The following is a 21,974-nucleotide window of genomic DNA, read 5'->3' on the forward strand; positions in this document are numbered from 1 at the left end:
GTGGTTGGAAGTGGAAGTCATTCAGACCCTTAAAAGGAACTTCCACTTTTAGTTGTGAAACTTACTTCCATGTGTAACTGGCTGTAGTGTAACCTTAAAGCCACACACAATTTTTAATTATATAGCATATACATTTTATTTGTTTCCGAACAAATATTCTGCTATTTGTAACCTGTACTCTGTGTGTTTGCTTGGTATAATGTCAGGAAAACAAATGTCATGCTCTTCTCATATCAACCAAATTACTCAAGAGCTGCAACTGTGTGTAACATCCATTCATGCGTTCTCATGTTTTGCTTTTATCCAGACATGACCTTCACCTTCCACAGCTTTTCAATCTCTTCTATCAACCCTTGGTATTTCTCAAGCTCATGTTCTTTGTTCCTGATGTTGATATTGCTACATGTATCACTTTGGCATCCTTCCTCTATTTGTCCACCACTACTATATGTGGTTGGTTGTCCATTACCAGTGTGTATTTGGAAGGTCCCACATGATCATAGTGTGGCAGGTAGACACTCATGTAGGGGTCCTCATTAAGAGAAATGATGGTGGTTTAGAATGTTAAACTTTAGATTTTTTTGTATTATATTTTAATGTATGTAGTAAAGTAGGGGTGTAAATAAATTTACGTGGGTCTGCCATAACTACTACAGGTTAGCAAGTTGAGCAGTCTTGCCACCTGGGGCTAAGATATGATGTTTGACTCTGTATAAAAATGTGTCTTCACTTCACCTTAGATGTATTGTGACAGTGCTTTGCTTGTTTGCAGGCAGAGCACTGACTGCGGTTTTATTTTAGTGTTGTATATTGCTCACATTGTGCTTTGTCTGCCTTAAGAGAAATAACCTACTTGCAACTGTTGCTTGTTTCTGTACCTACTGTACGTCTGCAGTTAGAGTGTGTATGTGTAACCAAGAGCTTAACGGATGGTTATACCAGCTACAGCAGAATATATTAGGAATGCGTAATTGGCCGGGGGCTGCATGCTACGAAACAGTTTTTTCTACTATTTTATCCCCCACATTAAATATATCAGTGAGGACTAGCTACATAACGAAATCTCCTGTCTGCACCACAGTTCAACAGCAGCACAAAAAAACGCCTCGAAAACTGAATCAACTCCTGGACTTAACGTGGACTCAATAGCTCCTTAATCAAATGGAGACTGGGTGACGTTTAAGAAGAACGAACATGAAATCAGTCCCTACCACTGATCCCTGTCCTCTTCTGTGTGCTTCTGTTGGGGACTCTCTGCTCACAGCTACAGCTGCTACAGGGTCCTGCCTGTTTTGGGAGTGTGACTGTCTGTGTGTCCACCAGAACCTGTGGCACATTACTTTGAACAGTTAAAGCATTAAGTAGCCTTCAGCTTTAGAAATGATCGCTTCCCTGCATGTTTCTGATCGTTTAATGATTGCTTTAAACATTTGCTATCATTTGCCGTTAATTCGTTTATTTTAGTGTTGTATATTGGGTTTTTAGGTTGTTTTTGGATATTGTGGTCTTAATATTTTTCTTGTTTCTAGTGCTGCCTCCACCCATCAGTGTGGTTGGTATACTGGGTGGTTCACTCACTTTTTTTATATTGCGTGTTTTGTGTTTGTATGGATGGTGGTGCCTTTTTTATATAATATGATTTTGGTTTGTTGTTAGGTTAATGCACATTTAGTATACTCTCAGCCCCCTAACGGTGGTCTCCCAGCCATAGTATGACGGTCTTCTTTTCCTGGAGTCGACCCACACTGACTACTGACTTTTACAGAAGCCCCTGTGTTTGATGTACACATAGTTTGGACTGGGTATCTCAAGATGCCCAAGGTTACGTTAGCAAGTCGATGTCTCATTCACTGCTGGTATTCAGTTTAATGTCGTCCATGTAGAGGAGGTGGGTGATGGTTGCTCTATTTCGTGGTTTGTATCTGCAACCACTCTTACGGATCTGGCTGAAGGGTTCACAGCATCTCCTTGGTAAATACTGCGCTTGATGGGGACTTGCATCATACAAATAGATGTTGTTTAGCAATAACCGATTACACAAATTGCAAGTGAAGGTGACATTAGCGTTTTTTTGTTTTTTTTTTGTAACACTGCTGCAGTTCATGGTTCATTAACCAACAGAACATTTTAATTTTTTAATAATCTAAAAGTTTGCTCCTTTCTTTCTAAGTGTAAGAACCCACCTAAAAAACACTAAATTCCACATTGTAATATTTAAAATGTATATTTCATGAAGGTGAAAGTTAATCGGGATGGATGTGGCTCAGGACATAACGTCAGTGTTTCAGTCTAAAGTCTGCTCGGGCAAGAAGCTGAGCCCTAAGTTTCTCTTGGTGGGACAAATGAGCACCTTGCATCTAAGCTGCTGTCCCTTGTGTTTTTTTGTTTTTTTTTACTTGCTCCTTGTTGAGGAACAAAGTATTTTTCAAACAGAGTGAACACATTTGGCTGTTTGAGAGTAAAGACTAGGGTTTAGGATTAGAATAAGAATAAGGTAAGGTTTAGGTTTACTGTGGAGGGGCAAGGTCGGGGGCTAGCGAATGCGTTATGTCAATGAAAGTCCTACTGAAAGTCTGTTTCCCTGCTGATTGTAGAAGACCTGCAGCTTTGGCAACAATGACATCCAAAGAGTTTAGGGCTCAAAGTTAATTGTTTTTGTCAGTGTCCTGCAACTGTCCCACACTTTACCATTTTTGTTTTTTCCATTTTATATTACAAATGTTCTAATATGTTGATTCAGTACTTTGCACAACCAGTAACTCACCGTCAAAGTTATTCTAGTTAAAAAAACTCCACTATATCATCAGGTTTCCTTGCTATAGTCTACTTCTTACTCATCACTGTTTAGTCAATAAATTCATCACTCCACATCTTCTAATTGACATATTGTGATGGACATTTCTATAAACAGACTTAGAATAAACAAGTGTTTATTTTCCTTTAAACAAAATAAAAATAAGATTTAAGTTTTAGATTACACTGGTTAAATGCTCACATTGTGCTTTGTCTGCCTTAAGAGAAATAACCTACTTGCAACTGTTGCTTGTTTCTGTACCTACTGTACGTCTGCAGTTAGAGTGTGTGTATGTGTAACCAAGAGCTTAACGGATGGTTATACCAGCTACAGCAGAATATATTAGGAATGCGTAATTGGCCGGGGGCTGCATGCTACGAAACAGTTTTTTCTACTATGTTATCCCCCACATTAAATATATCAGTCAGGACTAGCTACATAACGAAATCTCCTGTCTGCACCACAGTTCAACAGCAGCACAAAAAACAGCCTCCAAAACTGAGCTGCTACAGGGTCCTTGCCTGTTTTGGGAGTGTGACTGTCTGTGTGTCCACCAGAACCTGTGGCACATTACTTTGAACAGTTAAAGCATTAAGTAGCCTTCAGCTTTAGAAATGATCGCTTCCCTGCATGTTTCTGATCGTTTAATGATTGCTTTAAACATTTGCTATCATTGGCCGTTAATTCGTGGAGCATTTTTATGCATGTACTTGAACGAACCCTGATTTTGGTCGGGTGTTGTGCCGAGTTTTGCATCCTTAACCTGAACCCAATATTGCCCTAACCCTAATGAGCCAGGGGAGGGCGTTACATGAATCCAAAGTTAACACGAAGGGGAAACACGCATGCAATTTTTGTCAGGTTTGCACCGTTTGACCTGAGCTCTGTGCTGCAGACAGGGACAATTGGTCACAAAGACACATGCACAGACAACAATTTACACCTACGGGCAATAGTTTTTATTTAAATGCTCAATTAACTGCAAACTTGAGTTCATTTACAGTAAGTATTTTTATTGTAATAACTGGAACGATGAAGCCTCTTTAAATATTACAGCTGTATTAACATTTGAAGCCCAGTCTGACTGAATATTTCTACTACAAATTAGACTTCTTACTTTTGGCTCTGTTGGTGCTGCCGTGACCGACCGGAGACCTCATGAACCACGCACACTGATGACAGATCCCCTCCCAGATCATTGTGATAAAACACTTTAGAAATGTCTTCAGCGTCCTGTTTAATTGAAGTCTACTGTCCTTTTTAAGGACCAGATTGCAACACAATGACTCAAATTAATTCCATCTTAATTCAACTTCATATATACATAGTAATTTCATAACAAAGTCATCTCAAGGCACTTTACGTGTGTGGTAGTATTTTTATTAACTTCAACTGAACTGTTAACTCCTGTACAAAACAAATACTATAATAACAGCCTTGGTAAAATATTGTTGCACAAGAGAAACTGCTCCCTCTGTTGGTCAGTGAGCATTAACAAATGTAAAATCATCAATCTATTATCTGTAGAGGAACTGAAAAATCACAGAAGTGGGAAAGTAAATAGTCTTGACCATTTTTCATCAGTCTGCTGATATGCAAACAGTAAATACACTCATGAAGTGGTAAAAAAGCAAGTTGTGTGACAGTAGCCATGACATCTATAGGGTGATGGTACTTATTTGGTTTTTTCACAAAATCTATCTTTTTTTTTAAAAAAATAACAAATCAAAGGGTGAAATACATGTAAAGGTACTAATAGTTTGAAAATTATAAGCGAATTATCTTGCATGTAGTGCCTTGAATAAGTATTCATACCCCTTTTAACTTTTCCACATTTTGTCACGTTACAACCACAAACATAAATGTATTTTATTTGGATTCTGTGTGATAGACCAACACAAGGTGGTACATACATTAATCAGAGAAGCAGCCAAGAGGCCCATGTTAACTCTGGAGGAGCTGCACATTACTGCACATCGCCCTCAACAAACCATCCCCACCGTGAAATGTGGTGGCAGCATCATGTTGTGAGGATGCTTTTCTTCAGCAGGGACAGGGAAGCTGGTCAGAGTTGATGAGAAGATGGATGGAGCCAAATAAAGGTAAATCTTAAAAGAAAACCTGTTGGAGTCTGCAAAAGACTTGAGACTGCGGAGGAGGTTTAACTTCCAGCAGGACAGCAACCCTAAACATACACCCAGAGCTACAATGGAATGGTTTAGATCAAACATGTTCATGTGTTGGTGACCCAGTCAAAGTCCAGACTTAAATCTGTGGCAAGACTTCAATTCCTGTTCACAGATGCTCTCCATCCAATCTGACTGAGCTTGAGATATTTAGCAAAGAAGAAAATTGAAAAATTGGGGAAAAATTTCACTCTCTTCACAAAAGTCTTTTTGGGAATTTTAAGTATTAACGTGAGGGTTCAATACAAAAAATGCCAGTTTTTAGATATTTTCTAAAAGATTTGGGAAACCATTTATTATTTTCCTTTCACTGCACAATTATGTTCCACTTTGTGCTGGTTTATCAATTAAAATCCCCAAGAATGTATTTACGTTTGTGTTTGTAACGTGCCAATGTGTAGACATTTTCAGGGGGTATGAATACATTTTCAAGGCACTGTAAGTAGTTTCATCAAAAAATTTTTAATTTGACAATATTTAAACAGACAAAGCTTTTTTTCCACAGATCCATGCGTTTTTGTCAGTACAGTTCACTGATCTCCATCCTTGACTCTGAAGAGAAGTTGCACATCTACCGTTGACAGGAGGTTCATTCCATAAACTGAGGGAAAAACATGATGATTAGATGAAGGTTGATAGATTTTATGATTTCAGGTGTTTAGGAATGAGTCTCTTACTCATTAGTCAGATTAGTTCCATCGACCCACTTCCATCTCCCATCTTCAACTTTCAGACCAATCCAGTATCCAGAGATTCCTGCTTGTTTCCAACTGTTATCAGTGGTGAATTTCTGAGACCAATGCAGAGACACATCAGAGAGATTTAAACACAATAAGCCCACAGTGATCTACACACTCAGTGTGTTGAGGAAATGCATTTTCTTTTCATATAGGCTGTAATAACAATCCTCATTTTTACCTTCTGTGCTTCATTAACTATAACAGCCAAATCTGAATTCTTTCCTGTGCAGTTTTCTCGAGCTTCTTCCCAGGTTTTCTGATCAGAACGTTCTGCGTTATTAACTGCATAGCAGCTGAACTGGTTATTGTTCCACCCCTGCTGACAAGCTTTACACGTCCTTCCTGAAACAAGAGACCAACAAACATCACTGCATGTTGATAATATTGTTGGTGGTTCTGGTTAATGTTTAAACCAAATTAATGGGATCTGATCATACTGTTATTATCTTTAGGACAGTATTGATCAATGCTCCACTGAGCTCTCGTGACATTGTCCTCCTTCCACTTTGTCTCCATGTCTCTTATTTGTTGTGTCAGGTTGTCCCTCTGTGATTCCAGCTCCTGGTTTTGTGCAGTCAGGTTTGTAATATTTCTCTCTAAGACAGAATAAGCTTGTGTCAGGTTTTCATACTGGACTTGCAGGTTGCTGTAGTTTCTGTTCAGTTCTTCATTTTCTGAGCTGAGTTGTTGGTTGCGATTTGTCAGGTTGACTTTGACATCCAGCAGAGCTGTCAGGTTGTCTTTTAACTGCTTCAGCTCATTTGCGTCACACGTCTGCTTTACTGCAAATGTAAAATAAAAATTACTTTAGTTGTTGTAATATTTCAGTTTGTTTTGTCCATTTTCTGAAGCCATTTGCTGAGTGTTTTAGCATTTTCCAGTCTTTTGAAGTTACAGGCCCTTTTGTGTTTCCTCCATTTATGGAATCAACAAATCTCATGTTAAAAAAAAAAAATAGTGCATTTCATATTTTCCAACTTCTGCATGTCTGCGGTAATTTCCCCCACGTCATTAACTGGGGTTTTTAATTAAGTTAGTTTTAAGAAAATAAATGTTTTCAATTTGTGATTCTAAAAAAACTACAAGGTATGAAATGAATAAATGCTACGCTTGTAACAATTCCCAATTGTTATTTTGTCTATACGCCTTTCAAATGCAGAATATGGAATTAATGGTTGTATTTATTTCAACCATAAAGGTCAAATAAACAAGAACTCTTTTTTATGTGTAGGTCTGTAACCTCAGACAGAGAAACTTGTAGGTAAATCAAACTCCATGTAAACTGAACTTCAGAGGGAAGTTAATGACTGACATTAAACAATGGTTAAAGACATTATTTGTAAGTGTGTTTCATGTCTTACCCTGAGTTTACACATGAACTGTCTTCTCTGTATACTTACGGTGGACCATCATTGCTATGATGCCAGACAGCAGAATGACACAAAGAATCCCCAAACAACAAGCCAGACACTGACAGTGGGGACGTCTGGTTTCCTCATCTATCTTGTCTGAATCCTGCGAGAATCCTGCTGGGACTAAAAAATAAATCCAGATTTAAGGCTTTAACAGTCTCAGTTAACGACATTAACAGTAAGTGAAATATAGTAAAAATATTCAAGTGAGTTTGACAAACTAATATCAACTTCACATAAACTTTGGAATCAATTTGTTACAGAAATAGAAGTGTTTTCACTGGTGCATCTACTAAAACAGTTTCTGATTGGTTGGTAGTGATAGTAGAATAGTGGTAGTAGCAGTACAAGTACCAGTAATAGAAATACACCTAATTGCAGGTGTAGTATTACAGGTTTTCACAACTTACCTTTTGTGTCAGCAGATTGTTCAGAGGTTTTGTGTTGCTGCTTCACTTCATCATAAACAGTTTCCTCTTCTTTTTTGTCTTAAAGTGTGAAGAACACAAAACTGTGGGTTTTTCCATTGTTTGTAATGATCAGTTTTATTTGACAGATGCTCCTCATCAGCTTTGTCCCAATATTCACTGACTTGTAAAAGTAATATCCTCGATGCAGAAGAAACGTTCATTAAGAGTTCACACATCATCTGCAGAACAAACAATTATTCTACAGTCCCCTTCAAAAGTATTGGAACAGTGAGTGTAAGGCCTTTACTTTTGCTGTAGACTGACAACATTTAGGTTTGACATGAAATGATAATTATAAGATCAACATTTCAGCTTTTATTTCCAGACTCAGAAGTCTAGAGAAACATTTAAAGAAAGATGCAAACAAACTGATTTGGAGATCCTTCATCATGCAGCAAGCTAATGACCCAAATCACACTGCCAAAACAATAACTGGGTTTATTAGGGGCAAGAGGTGGAAGGTTTATACTGACCAAGTCAATCTCCAGACTGAAATGCTTTAAAGCACACATTTTACCTGCTAAAGACTGAAGGGAATAACCCCCAAACAAACTGAAAGAGGCTGCGTCCAGAGCCTGGAAAAGCATCACAAAGGAAGAATACAAACGTGGCTCACAGGCTTCATGCAGTTATTGCAAACAAAGAAACTCACATGCTCACATGCAAAATGGGTGGATTCAAATTTAAGTTGTGTATCAGATCCAGATGTAAATAAAAGATGAAATGTTGAAGTCTTGTCTCATATTCATGTTTTGATGTGAAACCCAAATGTCTACAGCAAAAATAATGGAATTGGTCTCACTGTTTCAATACTTTTTAGAGTTTAGTTTATGTCCACGACCCATTTCCAATGTAATATCTGAGATCTAGGATGAGACCCTAATTTTAAAATTCCATTGTCATGTTATATTTTCAAACAGGATAAAAGAAGTAGTCAGTGTTCAGCTGCACAGAACTGTAACAGGTTTTACATTACAGTCCATAGAAAGTTTAAATGCAAAGTAATATTTTGGAACATTAAGAGTTCGCACATCGTGCCTTTTAACAAAACCCACAACTTTGAATTTAGATATTTGGATCAATGACCTCTGTATTCTCAGTGCAATGTTGTGGAGAAAACAAATGTGAATTGCAAATAAGGTCAAACACACTAACAAAGATGCTGTGTGAGGTCTGTTTTGATAGCCTGAGCCCGTTTCAAGCATGTTTTAAACAGTCAGATCCACATTTACACATTCAGACATGTTTTATTTGGTGTAGTAATCTTTATGTGATCCCTTCTAAATATTCCAGAAAGCCATGTAAATACAATATAATACTGTCTAGTACACACTGAAACCAGTTTCCAATTTCTTAGTAGTCCTAATGGTACTGTAAAGTAATGGCAGTAGTAGTAACCTATATTTGCAGTATGAATAGAAATATTAGCAGTTGCAGTAATGTTTAAATATTGTGTGCAGGATTTTCACAACTTACCATTTGGGTCAGATGTTTGCTTGGATGACTTGCTTTGTCCCTTCACTTCGTCATAAACAGTTTCCTCCTTTATGACTTAAAGTTTAACATACACAGTTTTGTTAGCATTTGCTGTTGTTTATAGTTGGTAAAATTCAATTGCTCAAAGTTTTTTCCATACCTGATGGTTTTTAATTAAAATTTAGTATCTTTTGGGGAAAAAAAACACATTGTTTTTGAACTTTATTCTGTGGCTTCTCAGAACAATGAAACAATCGGCTTAAACCCAAGATGTTCTCTCAATTCTCCTCAATGGGAGTTACATGAATGTTTAAATCAGTTCACATCAGTTGGACACGTGTTTGGCAGCAGCAAACAAGTTTGCTCTATAACTTTAACTCTTAAACTGTAACTTTAGAATCGTTAGACTGCACTGATTCCAACATCTCATCATCCTGACTTGAAACAGAGTTGAAAAACTGGTAACTGCAGTTAAACAGCTCAGGGATATATTTTGCTGTTGGTCATTTATGTTTAATGTGGATGTGTGGTTAGTGTGTTTTATTTATTTATTTTTGTGAACTTTTCATCATAAAAATGATTTTCGTGATTTTAACATCATTACAAAAGTACATGTTTAGCTTAGCCTTTAATTTGCATGAGCTTTCAGCAGTTTTTTTATAACGGCGTTTTCACATCGGCTAATTTATCCTAGTGGTGCATCAATGATAAGATCACTTGGCAAACGCAACAGTTTTCACTTACAAGCTACTACAACTTTAAATGTGAAAATTAAGTAAAATTCTATCTGTATTTTTTATTTTTTTTTGGTATGAAGAAAATGTTTGTGTTGCAAATAAAGTTGATCACAGCAACAACGATGCAGCGTTAAAAACCTGAACTTACCTTTGGATGAGGGATTTTGGTTGGATTTAAACACGACTGAAAGATAGTTGATCTCTGCCTCAGCCATCGCTACAGTTGTTCTTTTGAGTTATATCTCACTTCCAGACAGTTTGGCTGAAATAAACCACAGAGCAGCAGTATATTATAAGTGGTTGTTTCCTCTGTTCAGTCGAGTCGGTGACTTTCAGCCTTAAAATAACTTCTGCTTTCGGTTCTGAAACCTCTTTGCATCTATGACTGGTTGTAGTTAACCATAAAACCATACACAGTGTAGTATTGTGTCATAAACAAATCATCTATGCAAATGTTTAACATAATATTGATAACATAAATTTGAGAATTTCAAATAAGTGATGCTCTTTTATATAACAACGGAATCACCCATTGCTGTGCTTTTGTCCCAGCTTTCCTCATATTGAAGCTCAAGGAAAAAAAGACACTGACACATTAAACAACGTTTTTAACATTTGATTCACTTGATTGTAACAAATTCATCAGCAGAATTTAAACTGCTGAAATGACTCTACTGAGGCAGTATTGAAAGCAGTATGGCCATTTGTAACAAAGTTGTTTTGCTTTGCTCCTTCACTTAAACGTGTTTAGGATAAAAAAGGGAGAAAGAAACTGAAGTTTGAAGGACAAAGTTTTGTGGTTAATGACAAAATCGTCTTCATAAAGGCTGGTTTCATTGTACGAACTTGTTTTAACTCCTTAAATTTATTATATTTTAGAACCACAATCGTCTTTGTGTTTAATAAATGTAGCCTTAGGACACAATAATATGAGCTATGAGGACCATAATGGCATCTTTCTATCACATTACTTTCTTAAATACATTTGAGGACGTAGTATTTGAAGCCAAACGGCTTTGGAAAGAAATGGAAATGGGCAGTTGGTATTAGGATTAAATGTAAAAGTGAAGTAGGTGCAGAGGACACAGTCATTCCTTTAGTGTAAAATGTCACTAGTTGTTTCAACTTAAAGATTCGAGTGAAATAACTTGTTAAGCTAAAAGATGTTATCTCCTCCCTAATGTTGTCTTGAATAAAACAACACTGTGCAACTTAATCCAGCAGTAGCTTGAGACCTGCTCTGCTGCTCCTGCTCAGACGCTGCTCCTCCGCACTCTGCACAACCTTTCAGGTAGTTGGTCTCTGATGGGTCAGTATTACAAACTCATTTTTAAAATTACACATTTTTTGGCCAAAATATAGATCATGAAATATTTGCTGAATTTACAGTGGAACAATTCTGAGTCTAGGTTTGAGTTTTGTGACATGTATTTGTTTATTATAAACTGTTTATTATATTTAATATTCAGATTTTAAACTTCCTTTTTTTCTTTGGGCTGTTGCCTTTCAGGGGTCTTCACATCTAACTCTGTCCTCTGCATCGTCTTCTCTCACACCAACTAACTTCATGTCCTCTCTCACTACATCCATAAATCTCCTCTTTGCTCTTCCTCTAGACCTCCTGCCTGGCAGCTCCAACCTCAGCATCCTTCTACTGATATATTCACAGTTTCTCCTCTGAACATGTCCAAACCACCTCAATCTGTCCTCTCTGACTTCATCTCCAACACATCTAACATGATCTGTCCCTCTGATGTCCTCATTCCTGGTCATGTCCACCCTCGTCACTCCCAAAGAGAACCTTAACATCTTAAGCTCTGCTACCTCCAGCTCTGCCTCCTGTCTTTTCTTCAGTGCCACTGTCTCTAAGCTGAACAACATCTCTGGTCTCACCACCGCCTTGAACATCTTTCCTTTCATTCTCACTGATGCTCTTTTATCACACAACACACCTGACACTTTCTCCACCCGTTCCAACCTGCCTGCACTCGCCTCTTCACCTCTTTTCCACACTCTCCGTTGCTCTGAACCGTTGACTGATCCCAAGCTTCTAGCCCTGCTACCTTTCCACTTGGTTTCCTGGACACACAGTATGTCCACCTTCCTTCTCTACATCATATCAACCAACTCTCCATCCTTCCCTGTCATAGTCCCAACATTCAAAGTCCCTACTGTCAGTTATACATTCTTGGTTTTCCTCTTCTCTTTCTGCCTATGAACACACCTTCCTCCTCTCCTTTTTGTACCAACAGTAACCTGATTTCTACCAGCAGTAGTGGTTCTTAATGTGGGCTGCAACAGATCTGTTATGAAAGTCATGAGTCACACTTTTGATTTGACATATGTCTAATGCCCTTCGTGACACAACCCTCTGCTTTCACCCAAACTTAGGACTGGCAACAAGAAAACACTGGCTTGTGTCCCCTTGTGCTTTTTTTGTTTTTTGTTTTTGTCCTCTCAGCTTATCCCGTGAGTTCAGTGTCGCCACAGCGGATCATTATCCGCATGTTGATTTGGCACAGTTTTTACGCTGGATGCCCTTCCTGACGCAACCCCCCCCAACTTCTACCGGGCTTGGACCGGCACTGCACAGCTGGGGAGGGGAATGGGCTGTTAGGGGTTCAGTGTCTTTCAGTGACACTTCGACATATAGCCATTAATATTTCATGAAGTCAGATGTTAATTGGGGAGGACGTGACTCAGCACATGGAGGTTGTCCACCCATCACAATGTCAGCGGTTCAGTCTCCAGTGTGTTTGGTGAGGAAGCTGAACCCTGAGTTTCTCCTTGTGAGTCAAATAAAGCTGCTTGTGTGTCGGCTGCTGTCACCTGTGTTGTTGCTACTTGGTGAGAAACACAGTATTTTTCAAAGTGAGTGAGCACATTTTGGCGACGTCCCCACAGCTGCTCCACAAATATATTTTCATATTCACTAAGCTCAGTGTGGTCTTGAAGAATTGATATCTCGTGAAGTCAGAATACAAATAATTATTATATTTTTGTGTTCTAGTTCACTTTTTACAATACAATTCTTGCAGTCTCACAGGTTGTATTTTTAGTGGACCTGGGACAATGGGACATTGTTCATTTCTTGGTTTATGTAAATTAGTACATTACAGTGAATATATATATTTCACTTTTTTTAATGATGAAGCCTCTAAATATTACAGGTGTTTTAAAAATTGACACATAATATTTCTATTACAAAGTAGGCTGCCTGTTATTTTTTGGAGCTCTGTTGGTGCTGATGTTGTGACATACTAACGTCCAAATGAAGCAAACATACTAAAGACAGATGTCCTCATCTCTCATTTTATTTAAACACATTACAAGTTCATGTATTGATCTGTTTGATTAAAGCCTGGTGTCATTTTCAAGGAGCATTTGGCAAAAAAATAGCCAACAAAAATGTGTAGAAGCATTTTTATTCACTATAACAAACTAAAACAGAAATGTTTTAGATTAAAAACACAGAACTGTTACCTCCTGTACAAAATGTCCTTTATGTCACATTACAAATCCTTCTAATAAACAGCCATAGTAACATATTGTTGGAGGAGAAACAGCTTCCTCTGTTGGTCAATGAGCATTAATGTAAATTAGGGATAAAATCAAATGACGAATGAAAATCTTAAAGTGGTAGTAAAGCAAGTTTCAGGTTAATATTTTTTTTATTTACTTCTATTGTTAATTCTCTGGTTTTAGCGGTCAGTTGGCAACAATAGCCATAAATTCAGGGTTATCACATTTATTAGTTTTTTAGACAAACGAAAAGTCTATAGACAAATTTGATCAAATCCTCTTTGTAATAACAAATCAAATTGGGAAATTAAAGTAATAGTAAAAGTTTGATTATAAGTCAGTTATTCTACCTGTAAGTATTTTTATCCAGAAATCGTCTCAAGTTTGAAAATATTTAAACAAACAAAGCTTTTTTTTCTACAGATCCATGCGTTTTTGTCAGTACAGTTCACTGATCTCCATCCTTGACTCTGAAGAGAAGTTGCACATCTACCGTTGACAGGAGGTTCAATACATGAACTGAGGGAAAAACATGATGATTAGATGAAGGTTGATAGATTTTATGATTTCAGGTGTTTAGGAATGAGTCTCTTACTCATTAGTCAGATTAGTTCCATCGACCCACTTTCATCTCCCATCTTCAGCTTTCAGACCAATCCAGTATCCAGAGATTCCTGTTGTATTCCAACTTTTTTTAGTGGTGAATTTCTGAAACCAATGCAGAGACACAGCAGAGAGATTTAAACACAATAAGCCCACAGTGATCTACACACTCAGTCTGTTGAGGAAATGCATTTTCTTTTCATATAGGCTGTAATAACAATCCTCATTTTTACCTTCTGTGCTTCATTAACTATAACAGCCAAATCTGAATTCTTTCCTGTGCAGTTTTCTCGAGCTTCTTCCCAGGTTTTCTGATCAGAACGTTCTGCGTTATTAACTGCATAGCAGCTGAACTGGTTATTGTTCCACCCCTGCTGACAAGCTTTACACGTCCTTCCTGAAACAAGAGACCAACAAACATCACTGCATGTTGATAATATTGTTGGTGGTTCTGGTTAATGTTTAAACCAAATTAATGGGCTCTGATCATACTGTTATTATCTTTAGGACAGTATTGATCAATGCTCCACTGAGCTCTCGTGACATTGTCGTCCTTCCACGTTGTCTCCATGTCTCTTATTTGTTGTGTCAGGTTTTCATACTCGACTTGCAGGTTGCTGTAGTTTCTGTTCATTTCTTCATTTTCTGAGCTGAGTTGTTGGTTGTGATTTGTCAGGTTGACTTTTAACTTCTTCAGCTCACTTACGTCAGACCCCTTCTTCAATGCAACTGTAAAATGAAAATTAGTTCAGTTTATTTTGTCCATTTTCTGAAACAATTTGCTGAGTCTTCTTCTTTTCCTTTGGGCTGTTCCCTTTCAGGGGTCTTCACAGTGAATCATGTGCCTCCATCTAACTCTGTCCTCTGCATCCTCTTCTCTCACACCAACTAACTTCATGTCCTCTCTCACCACATCCATAAATCTCCTCTTTGCTCTTCCTCTAGACCTGCTGCCTGGCAGCTCCAACCTCAGCATCATTCTACCGATATATTCAGTCTCTCCTCTGAACAGCTTGTCTCAGGTCTTCATACTGGTCTTGCAGGTTGCTGTAGGTTCTGTCCTTCTTAATACACACACACACACACACACACACACACACATTATATTTGACCTTCACGTACCATGTACATTAAGTTTCTGTATTTGTTCTGTTAAGTTGTCCCTTTGCTTCTTCAGCTCCTGGTTTTCCACTTTAAGCTTGGTGTTGTTTTCCAAAATGATGGTCATAACTACCAGGACAGACACAGAAAGATTTAGGGCTTTGACAATTGTTGGTTTATACATAATCACATAGCACATTATGTATGAATTTTAAAACAGGGTGTTCTTGCTGTAATTACATTGTAAACTTGACTTGAAGCAAATATGAGGCTAAAAATTGTCAAATCAACTGTTTTATGTCCAAGTCAATAGAGAGTGGTGGATGAAGTATTTAAAAACTGCACTCAAGTATAAATAGAAATACACAGTGTAAAAGTAGAAGTAACACACGTTTCTCCGTAAGAAAAGTATTTGATTTATAATTTACTTACTTACTTACTTTTTTTAATCAAATATCATAAACTAATTAATGCAGATGTAGCATTATAGGTGAAACATCTGTCAGCAGGTGGTGAATTAAATCATCTCCACCTTTACCAACAATGATCTTTGACCCTTATTTTTTTCAGTTACTGTACCTGTTTTTGGTACAATTATCAGAATTTTTAGTCTTTAAATACATTGTTTACTTTACATTGTCTCTGCTGTACGTAAGATGTAGATAATCTGATTAGCACATTCACTTGAATAAAATATTTGAATTGGTACTTCAAGTAAAGAATTTATTTAGCCCATAATTTGCACTTGTTTATTGAGTTTGTCTACTTCTACCACTGCTGCACACAGTGTACCACATTTTTTTTTTTGGATTAGGATTAGGATGAATGTCCGTTAACGTGTTCATAGCAGTTAGTGATGAACCATCAAGCCTGTTGTGGTGAACACATGATGGTGGATGGGAGACTGCGGTCAGAGCTGAAATAATCGTTTCCTGCAGGTTTGATTGTTGAACGAGTGTAGAGAATTTCGAGCCCTAATGTTGTCAGGTGTACAGCGGTCGTCCATCAATCCCCCAGTAGCTGGTTTGATCCCCGGCTCCTCCGGTCACATGTCGAAGTGTCCTTGAGCAAGACACTGAAGCCCGACTTAGTTGCTCCCGGTGAGCTTCCTGGTGAGGAAGCTGTCTGCTTCCTCTCTGCTGGAGACAGGGACACTTGGCTGAGCTCCGTCCTCACTGATACACAGAGAAGAACAAGCTTCTCCACAGGTTTATTTTCATATTCATTGATTTCAGTGGAGTCTTTCAGAATTGATATCTCATCATATCACAACCCAAACTCTTTCTTATATTTGTCTGATCTAGTTAAGTGTTTACAACAAAATGTTTGCACAGTAAGATGATTCTTTTTATGCCCAATTATTATCCATGTTTTTGTCCCAGGTGCTATTTTAATTGTACCTGGGACACTGGTTTTCTAACTCTGCTTTGTTAACTGGTTTATGTAAATTCTACATACTTGTCATTAAGGAGATGAAGTCTGGTCACTTGAATGAAGAAATGTATTCAAAGTAGATTTAAAGTTAAAATATTTTTATTTGTATTATTTGGAATGATGAAGGGCAAATGAAGCAAACACACTGATGACAGATGTCCTCTGGTCTCATTTCGATGAAAAACTTTTTTTTCACTGTCCTGTTTGATTAAAGCCCAATGACCTTTTCAAAGAGCAGTTTGCAAGAAAACAGTTTTATTCACTATAACAGACTAAAACAGAAATGTTTTAGATGAAAAACACAGAACTGTTACCTCCTGTACAAAATGTCCTTTATGTCACATTACAAATCCTTCTAATAAACAGCCATAGTAACATATTGTTGTAGGAGAAACAGCTTCCTCTGTTGGTCAATGAACATTAACAATGTAAAATTATATAAAAAGGAAATTAAGTCCTTCCTCTCCATCGTTTATTTATTTGTATTAATATTCTAGTGTTAGCAGTCAGACTGACAGTAGCCGTAACTTTGATAGAGTTATTTCATTTATTTGTTTGATTTTGCCACAAAATCAAAACCCATTTTGTAAAAAGAAATCAAGATGATAAGCCAGTTATTTTACATGTAAATAGTTTTATCCAGAAATCCTCTCAAGTTTGACAATATTTAAACAGACAAAGCTTTTTTTTCACAGATCCATGCGTTTTTGTCAGTACAGTTCACTGATCTCCATCCTTGACTCTGAAGAGAAGTTGCACATCTACCGTTGACAGGAGGTTCAATCCATAAACTGAGGGAAAAACATGATGATTAGATGAAGGTTGATAGATTTTATGATTTCAGGTGTTTAAGAATGAGTCTCTTACTCATTAGTCAGATTAGTTCCATCGACCCACTTCCATCTCCCATCTTCAACTTTCAGACCAATCCAGTATCCAGTGATTTCTGATGAACTCCAACTGTTATCAGTGGTGAATTTCTGAGACCAATGCAGAGACACATCAGAGAGATTTAAACACAATAAGCCCACAGTGATCTACACACTCAGTGTGTTGAGGAAATGCATTTTCTTTTCATATAGGCTGTAATAACAATCCTCATTTTTACCTTCTGTGCTTCATTAACTATAACAGCCAAATCTGAATTCTTTCCTCTGCAGTCTTCTCGAGCTTCTTCCCAGGTTTTCTGATTAGAACGTACAGCGTTATTAACTGCATAGCAGCTGAACTTGTTATTGTCCCACCCCTGCTGACAAGCTTTACACGTCCTTCCTGAAACAAAAGACCAACAAACATCACTGCATGTTGATAATATTGTTGGTGGTTCTGGTTAATGTTTAAACCAAATTAATGGGATCTGATCATACTGTTATTATCTTTAGGACAGTATTGATCAATGCTCCACTGAGCTCTCGTGATATTGTCCTCCTTCCACGTTGTCTCCATGTCTTTTATTTGTTGTGTCAGGTTGTCCCTCTGTGATTCCAGCTCCTGGTTTTGTGCAGTCAGGTTTGTAATATTTCTCTCTAAGACAGAATAAGCTTGTGTCAGGTTTTCATACTGGACTTGCAGGTTGCTGTAGTTTCTGTTCAGTTCTTCATTTTCTGAGCTGAGTTGTTGGTTGCGATTTGTCAGGTTGTCTTTGACATCCAGCAGAGCTGTCAGGTTGTCTTTTAACTGCTTCAGCTCACTTGCGTCACACGTCTGCTTTAATGCAACTGTAAAATAAAAATTACTTTAGTTGTGGTAATATTTCCGTTTGTTTTGTCCATTTTCTGAAGCCATTTGCTGAGTGTTTTAGCATTTTCCAGTCTTTTGAAGTTACAGGCCCTTTTGTGTTTCCTCCATTTATGGAATCAACAAATCTCATGTTAAAAAAAAAAAATAGTGCATTTCATATTTTCCAACTTCTGCATGTCTGCGGTAATTTCCCCCACCATTAACTGGGGTTTTTAATTAAGTTAGTTTTAAGAAAATAAATGTTTTCAATTTGTGATTCTAAAAAAACTACAAGGTATGAAATGAATAAATGCTACGCTTGTAACAATTCCCAATTGTTATTTTGTCTATACGCCTTTCAAATGCAGAATATGGAATTAATGGTTGTATTTATTTCAACCATAAAGGTCAAATAAACAAGAACTCTGTTTTATGTGTAGGTCTGTAACCTCAGACAGAGAAAAATCAAACTCCATGTAAACTGAACTTCAGAGGGAAGTTAATGACTGACATTAAACAATGGTTAAACACATTATTTGTAAGTTTGTTTCATGTCTTACCCTGAGTTTACACATGAACTGTCTTCTCTGTATACTTACGGTGGACCATCATTGCTATGATGCCAGACAGCAGAATGACACAAAGAATCCCCAAACAACAAGCCAGACACTGACAGTGGGGACGTCTGGTTTCCTCATGTATCTTGTCTGAATCCTGAGAGAATCCTAAAAATAAATCCAGATTTAAGGCTTTAACAGTCTCAGTTAACTACATTAACAGTAAGTGAAATACAGTAAAAATATTCAAGTGAGTTTGACAAACTAATATCAACTTCACATAAACTTTGGAATCAATTTTTACAGAAATAGAAGTGTTTTCACTGGTGCATCTACTAAAACACTTTCTGATTGGTTGTTAGTGATAGCAGAATAGTGGTAGTAGCAGTACAAGTACCAGTAATAGAAATACAGCTAATTGCAGGTGTAGTATTACAGGTTTTCACAACTTACCTTTTGTGTCAGCAGATTGTTCAGAGGTTTTGTGTTGCACCTTCACTTCATCGTAAACCGTTTCCTCATCTTTCTTGTCTGAATCCTGAGAGAATTCTAAAAAATAAATCCAGATTTAAGGCTTTAACAGTCTGAGTTAACTACATGAAGTTGGTCTTCAAAGTTAGTAATTCTAGTAAAAGGCAGTGAATGAAATACAGTAAAAATCATCACTATGAGATTTTTGAAAAATATATCAGCTTCACATGAACATTGGAATCAATTTTTACAGAAATAGAAGTGATGAAACTACTAAAACAGTTTCTTATTCGTTGGTGGTAATAACAGTAAAATAGTGGTAGTAACAGTACAAGTACCAGTAATAGAAATACTGCTAATTGCATTATTACAGGTTTTGACAACTTACCCTTTGTGTCAGCAGATTGTTCTGAGGTTTTGTGTTGCACCTTCACTTCATCACAAACTGTTTCCTCTTCTTTTTTGTCTTAAAGTGTGAAGAACACAATATTGTGGGTTTTTTCACTGTTTGTAATGAACAGTTATATTAGACAGATGTTCATCATCAGCTTTGTCCCCACATTCAGTAACTTTAAGAAGAACAATAATTCAATGTTTCCCCTTAACTGTATTTTTCAGAACCTGACAGGACAGTGAAATTAGGTTCCTCTGATGAATGAGGAACCTTTGCTTTTCAGAGAGAAGTATTTTTCTTTATAAGTGTCTTTTATTTATTAGCAATGTACTAACAGATAATTTATTTTAAATTTCATTGTCATGTTACATTTTTTGGGTCAAATTATTTACTTTGTCCCTTTTCTTCATCATAAATCATTTCCTCTTCCTTTTTGGTCGAAAGTTTGAAAATTACAATCCTGTGGTTTATTACTTTTATTAACAGTAATTGTTCAAAATTAATTCCCTAATTTTATATCATATTTGTCAATTTCTGTATTAAAAATCAGTATGTTTTGTTTGTTTAGAACAATAAAAGGTTTTTTTTCACAGGACTGTATTATGTGGATCTTAAGGACAAGGAAACTACCAGCTTAAAACCAAAATGATAAAATTCTCTTAGTTAGGTCACAACACATGAAAGAAGAACCTCTGCTTTTATAATCATTTCTTTTAAACATTCTCTTGACCAGTTTTAGCTTTGCTCCTTTTGGCGTCTCCACTGAGATTTACATGAATGATTAAATCATTCTACATGTAAAATGTTGGGAACATGTTGGCCTGACAGCAGCAGCACACAAACGTTTGATCTGCAACTTTAACCCTTAAAAATGGATCATTAAAGTTATCGGGTTGAACTCAGCACAAAATTCCATCATCCTGCTTTAAAAAAACACTAGAAGGTTTGAGAAACTGGTAACTGCAGTTTAACAGCACAGCAATGAAACTTTTTACATCAGTACTAAAGTGCAGGGTTAGCTGAACATCTTAGCAGGTTTTAATACAGCATATTAAAAAAATATTTATTCTTCTTTTGGACACATTAGCTAATTTTTATCCTACTGGTGCATCGATGTTGTGCTGACTTCATGTTTTAAACTCTGGTCGCATGACAGTTTTCACTTAGAGGATAATGATAAAACAAGTTTAACTCTGAATATTCATTAAAATACCATCTGTATTATTTTGCCCAGTTATGAAGAAAATATTAGTAAAACAAATGCAGTGTCTGATCCATTTCAATATCTGTTGATATACTGTGTTAAAAATGTGAACTTACCATCAGATGGAGGATTTTTGTTAGATTTAAATACAACTGAAGCATAGTTGATCTCATCCTCTGCCATCTCTACAGTTCCTCTGTCGAGTTGTTTGTCATTTTACCCACAGTGTGACTAATACAGTTTGAGAAGTGATTGTTTCCTCAGTTCATTTGAGTCAGTCACAGCCTTAAAATGAACAACTTCTGCTTTTATTTGTGAAACTTATTTGCATCCATAACTGGCTTTAGTGTTACCTTGAAACCATACGCAATTTTTATTTGTATAGCATATACATTTTATTTATTGTGCAGAGACCGTTATACCAAGCAAACACGTGCAGTTTGAATGTTTGCTTGAATGTCTTCTGCTAACGTCAAAAAACAAAAGTCATCTTCTCATAAAACCAAATCATCCATAGCTGCAACCGTGTGTAACATCCACTCATTTATTCTCATGTTTAGTTTCATGACATCAGTGACTTTTTCTGACATTTAATTCTCTATCTTTATACAGTAACATGCACTGAAGTGCAGCTGATGTTAACGTTCTGTGCTTATGCTTGTTTTAGCCAGCGTTTGTCCTCCCATCTGGAGAGATTTGTTGTGACCTTCCCTAATAACCTGCTTATAGCACAGACTCCCTTTCTGTGACTTTCCAGCCTTGTCTACACCATTTCTTAGTTTTTGTATTTGTGCCCACACGTGTATCCTGACTGTCAGGTTTCATTAGCCCTGGTCCAGCTTCATATGTTGTGTTCAGCCTGTTTTATCACGGATCACTTCCAACTGTTATCAGTGGTGAATTTCTGAGACCAATGCAGAGACACATCAGAGAGATTTAAACACAATAAGCCCACAGTGATCTACACACTCAGTGTGTTGAGGAAATGCATTTTCTTTTCATATAGGCTGTAATAACAATCCTCATTTTTACCTTCTGTGCTTCATTAACTATAACAGCCAAATCTGAATTCAGTCCTCTGCAGTTTTCTCGAGCTTCTTCCCAGGTTTTCTGATCAGAACGTTCAGCGTTATAAACTCCATAGCAGCTGAACA

The 21,974-nt window shown here is 37.0% G+C and overlaps 2 protein-coding genes and 1 pseudogene across 4 annotated transcripts; all 3 read right to left on the minus strand.

The window, feature by feature from the left end:
- Positions 1 to 4,809: 4,809 nt before the first annotated feature.
- LOC137131062 (asialoglycoprotein receptor 1-like) lies at positions 4,810 to 10,129 on the minus strand. Of its 2 annotated transcripts, none has more exons than XM_067511872.1 (8): positions 9,964 to 10,129; positions 9,079 to 9,153; positions 7,543 to 7,620; positions 7,121 to 7,255; positions 6,158 to 6,316; positions 5,899 to 6,062; positions 5,658 to 5,770; positions 4,810 to 5,581 (listed from the first exon to the last, which is right to left on the minus strand). In XM_067511872.1, the coding sequence occupies exons 1-8, from the start codon at positions 10,028 to 10,030 to the stop codon at positions 5,458 to 5,460; spliced, it is 915 nt and encodes a 304-aa protein (XP_067367973.1). In that variant the 5' UTR covers positions 10,031 to 10,129; the 3' UTR covers positions 4,810 to 5,457. The 2 variants fall into 2 exon arrangements, with proteins under 2 accessions (XP_067367973.1, XP_067367972.1); XM_067511871.1 differs by having other exon boundaries at positions 6,158 to 6,502.
- A 3,040-nt stretch (positions 10,130 to 13,169) lies between these two features.
- Positions 13,170 to 14,627, minus strand: LOC137130761 (CD209 antigen-like protein A; annotated as a pseudogene).
- Positions 14,628 to 16,568: 1,941 nt separating this feature from the next.
- On the minus strand, positions 16,569 to 21,069 carry LOC137131061 (killer cell lectin-like receptor subfamily B member 1B allele C). Of its 2 annotated transcripts, none has more exons than XM_067511870.1 (8): positions 20,937 to 21,069; positions 19,611 to 19,688; positions 19,205 to 19,300; positions 18,794 to 18,919; positions 17,843 to 18,001; positions 17,584 to 17,747; positions 17,343 to 17,455; positions 16,569 to 17,266 (listed from the first exon to the last, which is right to left on the minus strand). In XM_067511870.1, the coding sequence occupies exons 1-8, from the start codon at positions 21,001 to 21,003 to the stop codon at positions 17,143 to 17,145; spliced, it is 927 nt and encodes a 308-aa protein (XP_067367971.1). In that variant the 5' UTR covers positions 21,004 to 21,069; the 3' UTR covers positions 16,569 to 17,142. The 2 variants fall into 2 exon arrangements, with proteins under 2 accessions (XP_067367971.1, XP_067367970.1); XM_067511869.1 differs by having other exon boundaries at positions 16,571 to 17,266; positions 17,843 to 18,193.
- Between the last annotated feature and the right edge of the window lie 905 nt (positions 21,070 to 21,974).

This window comes from Channa argus, chromosome 7 (genome assembly GCF_033026475.1).
Source record: "Channa argus isolate prfri chromosome 7, Channa argus male v1.0, whole genome shotgun sequence".
Classification (NCBI taxonomy): Eukaryota; Metazoa; Chordata; class Actinopteri; order Anabantiformes; family Channidae; genus Channa; species Channa argus.

What these genes read in the sequence shown, in the direction of transcription:
- LOC137131062 (XM_067511871.1), bottom strand. Translation starts at nt 10,030, where the DNA reads ATGGCTGAGGCAGAGATCAACTATCTTTCAGTCGTGTTTAAATCCAAC. An exon ending in GCAAACATCTGACCCAAATG is followed by an intron (nt 7,621 to 9,078) that starts GTAAGTTGTGAA and finishes TCACACTTTAAG; the next exon opens with ACAAAAAAGAAGAGGAAACT. An exon ending in ACAATCTGCTGACACAAAAG is followed by an intron (nt 7,256 to 7,542) that starts GTAAGTTGTGAA and finishes TTTATTTTTTAG; the next exon opens with TCCCAGCAGGATTCTCGCAG.
- LOC137131061 (XM_067511869.1), bottom strand. Translation starts at nt 21,003, where the DNA reads ATGGCAGAGGATGAGATCAACTATGCTTCAGTTGTATTTAAATCTAAC. An exon ending in TAGTTAATGAAGCACAGAAG is followed by an intron (nt 17,456 to 17,583) that starts GTAAAAATGAGG and finishes CATTGGTCTCAG; the next exon opens with AAATTCACCACTGATAACAG. An exon ending in GGAACTAATCTGACTAATGA is followed by an intron (nt 17,267 to 17,342) that starts GTAAGAGACTCA and finishes TTTTTCCCTCAG; the next exon opens with TTTATGGATTGAACCTCCTG.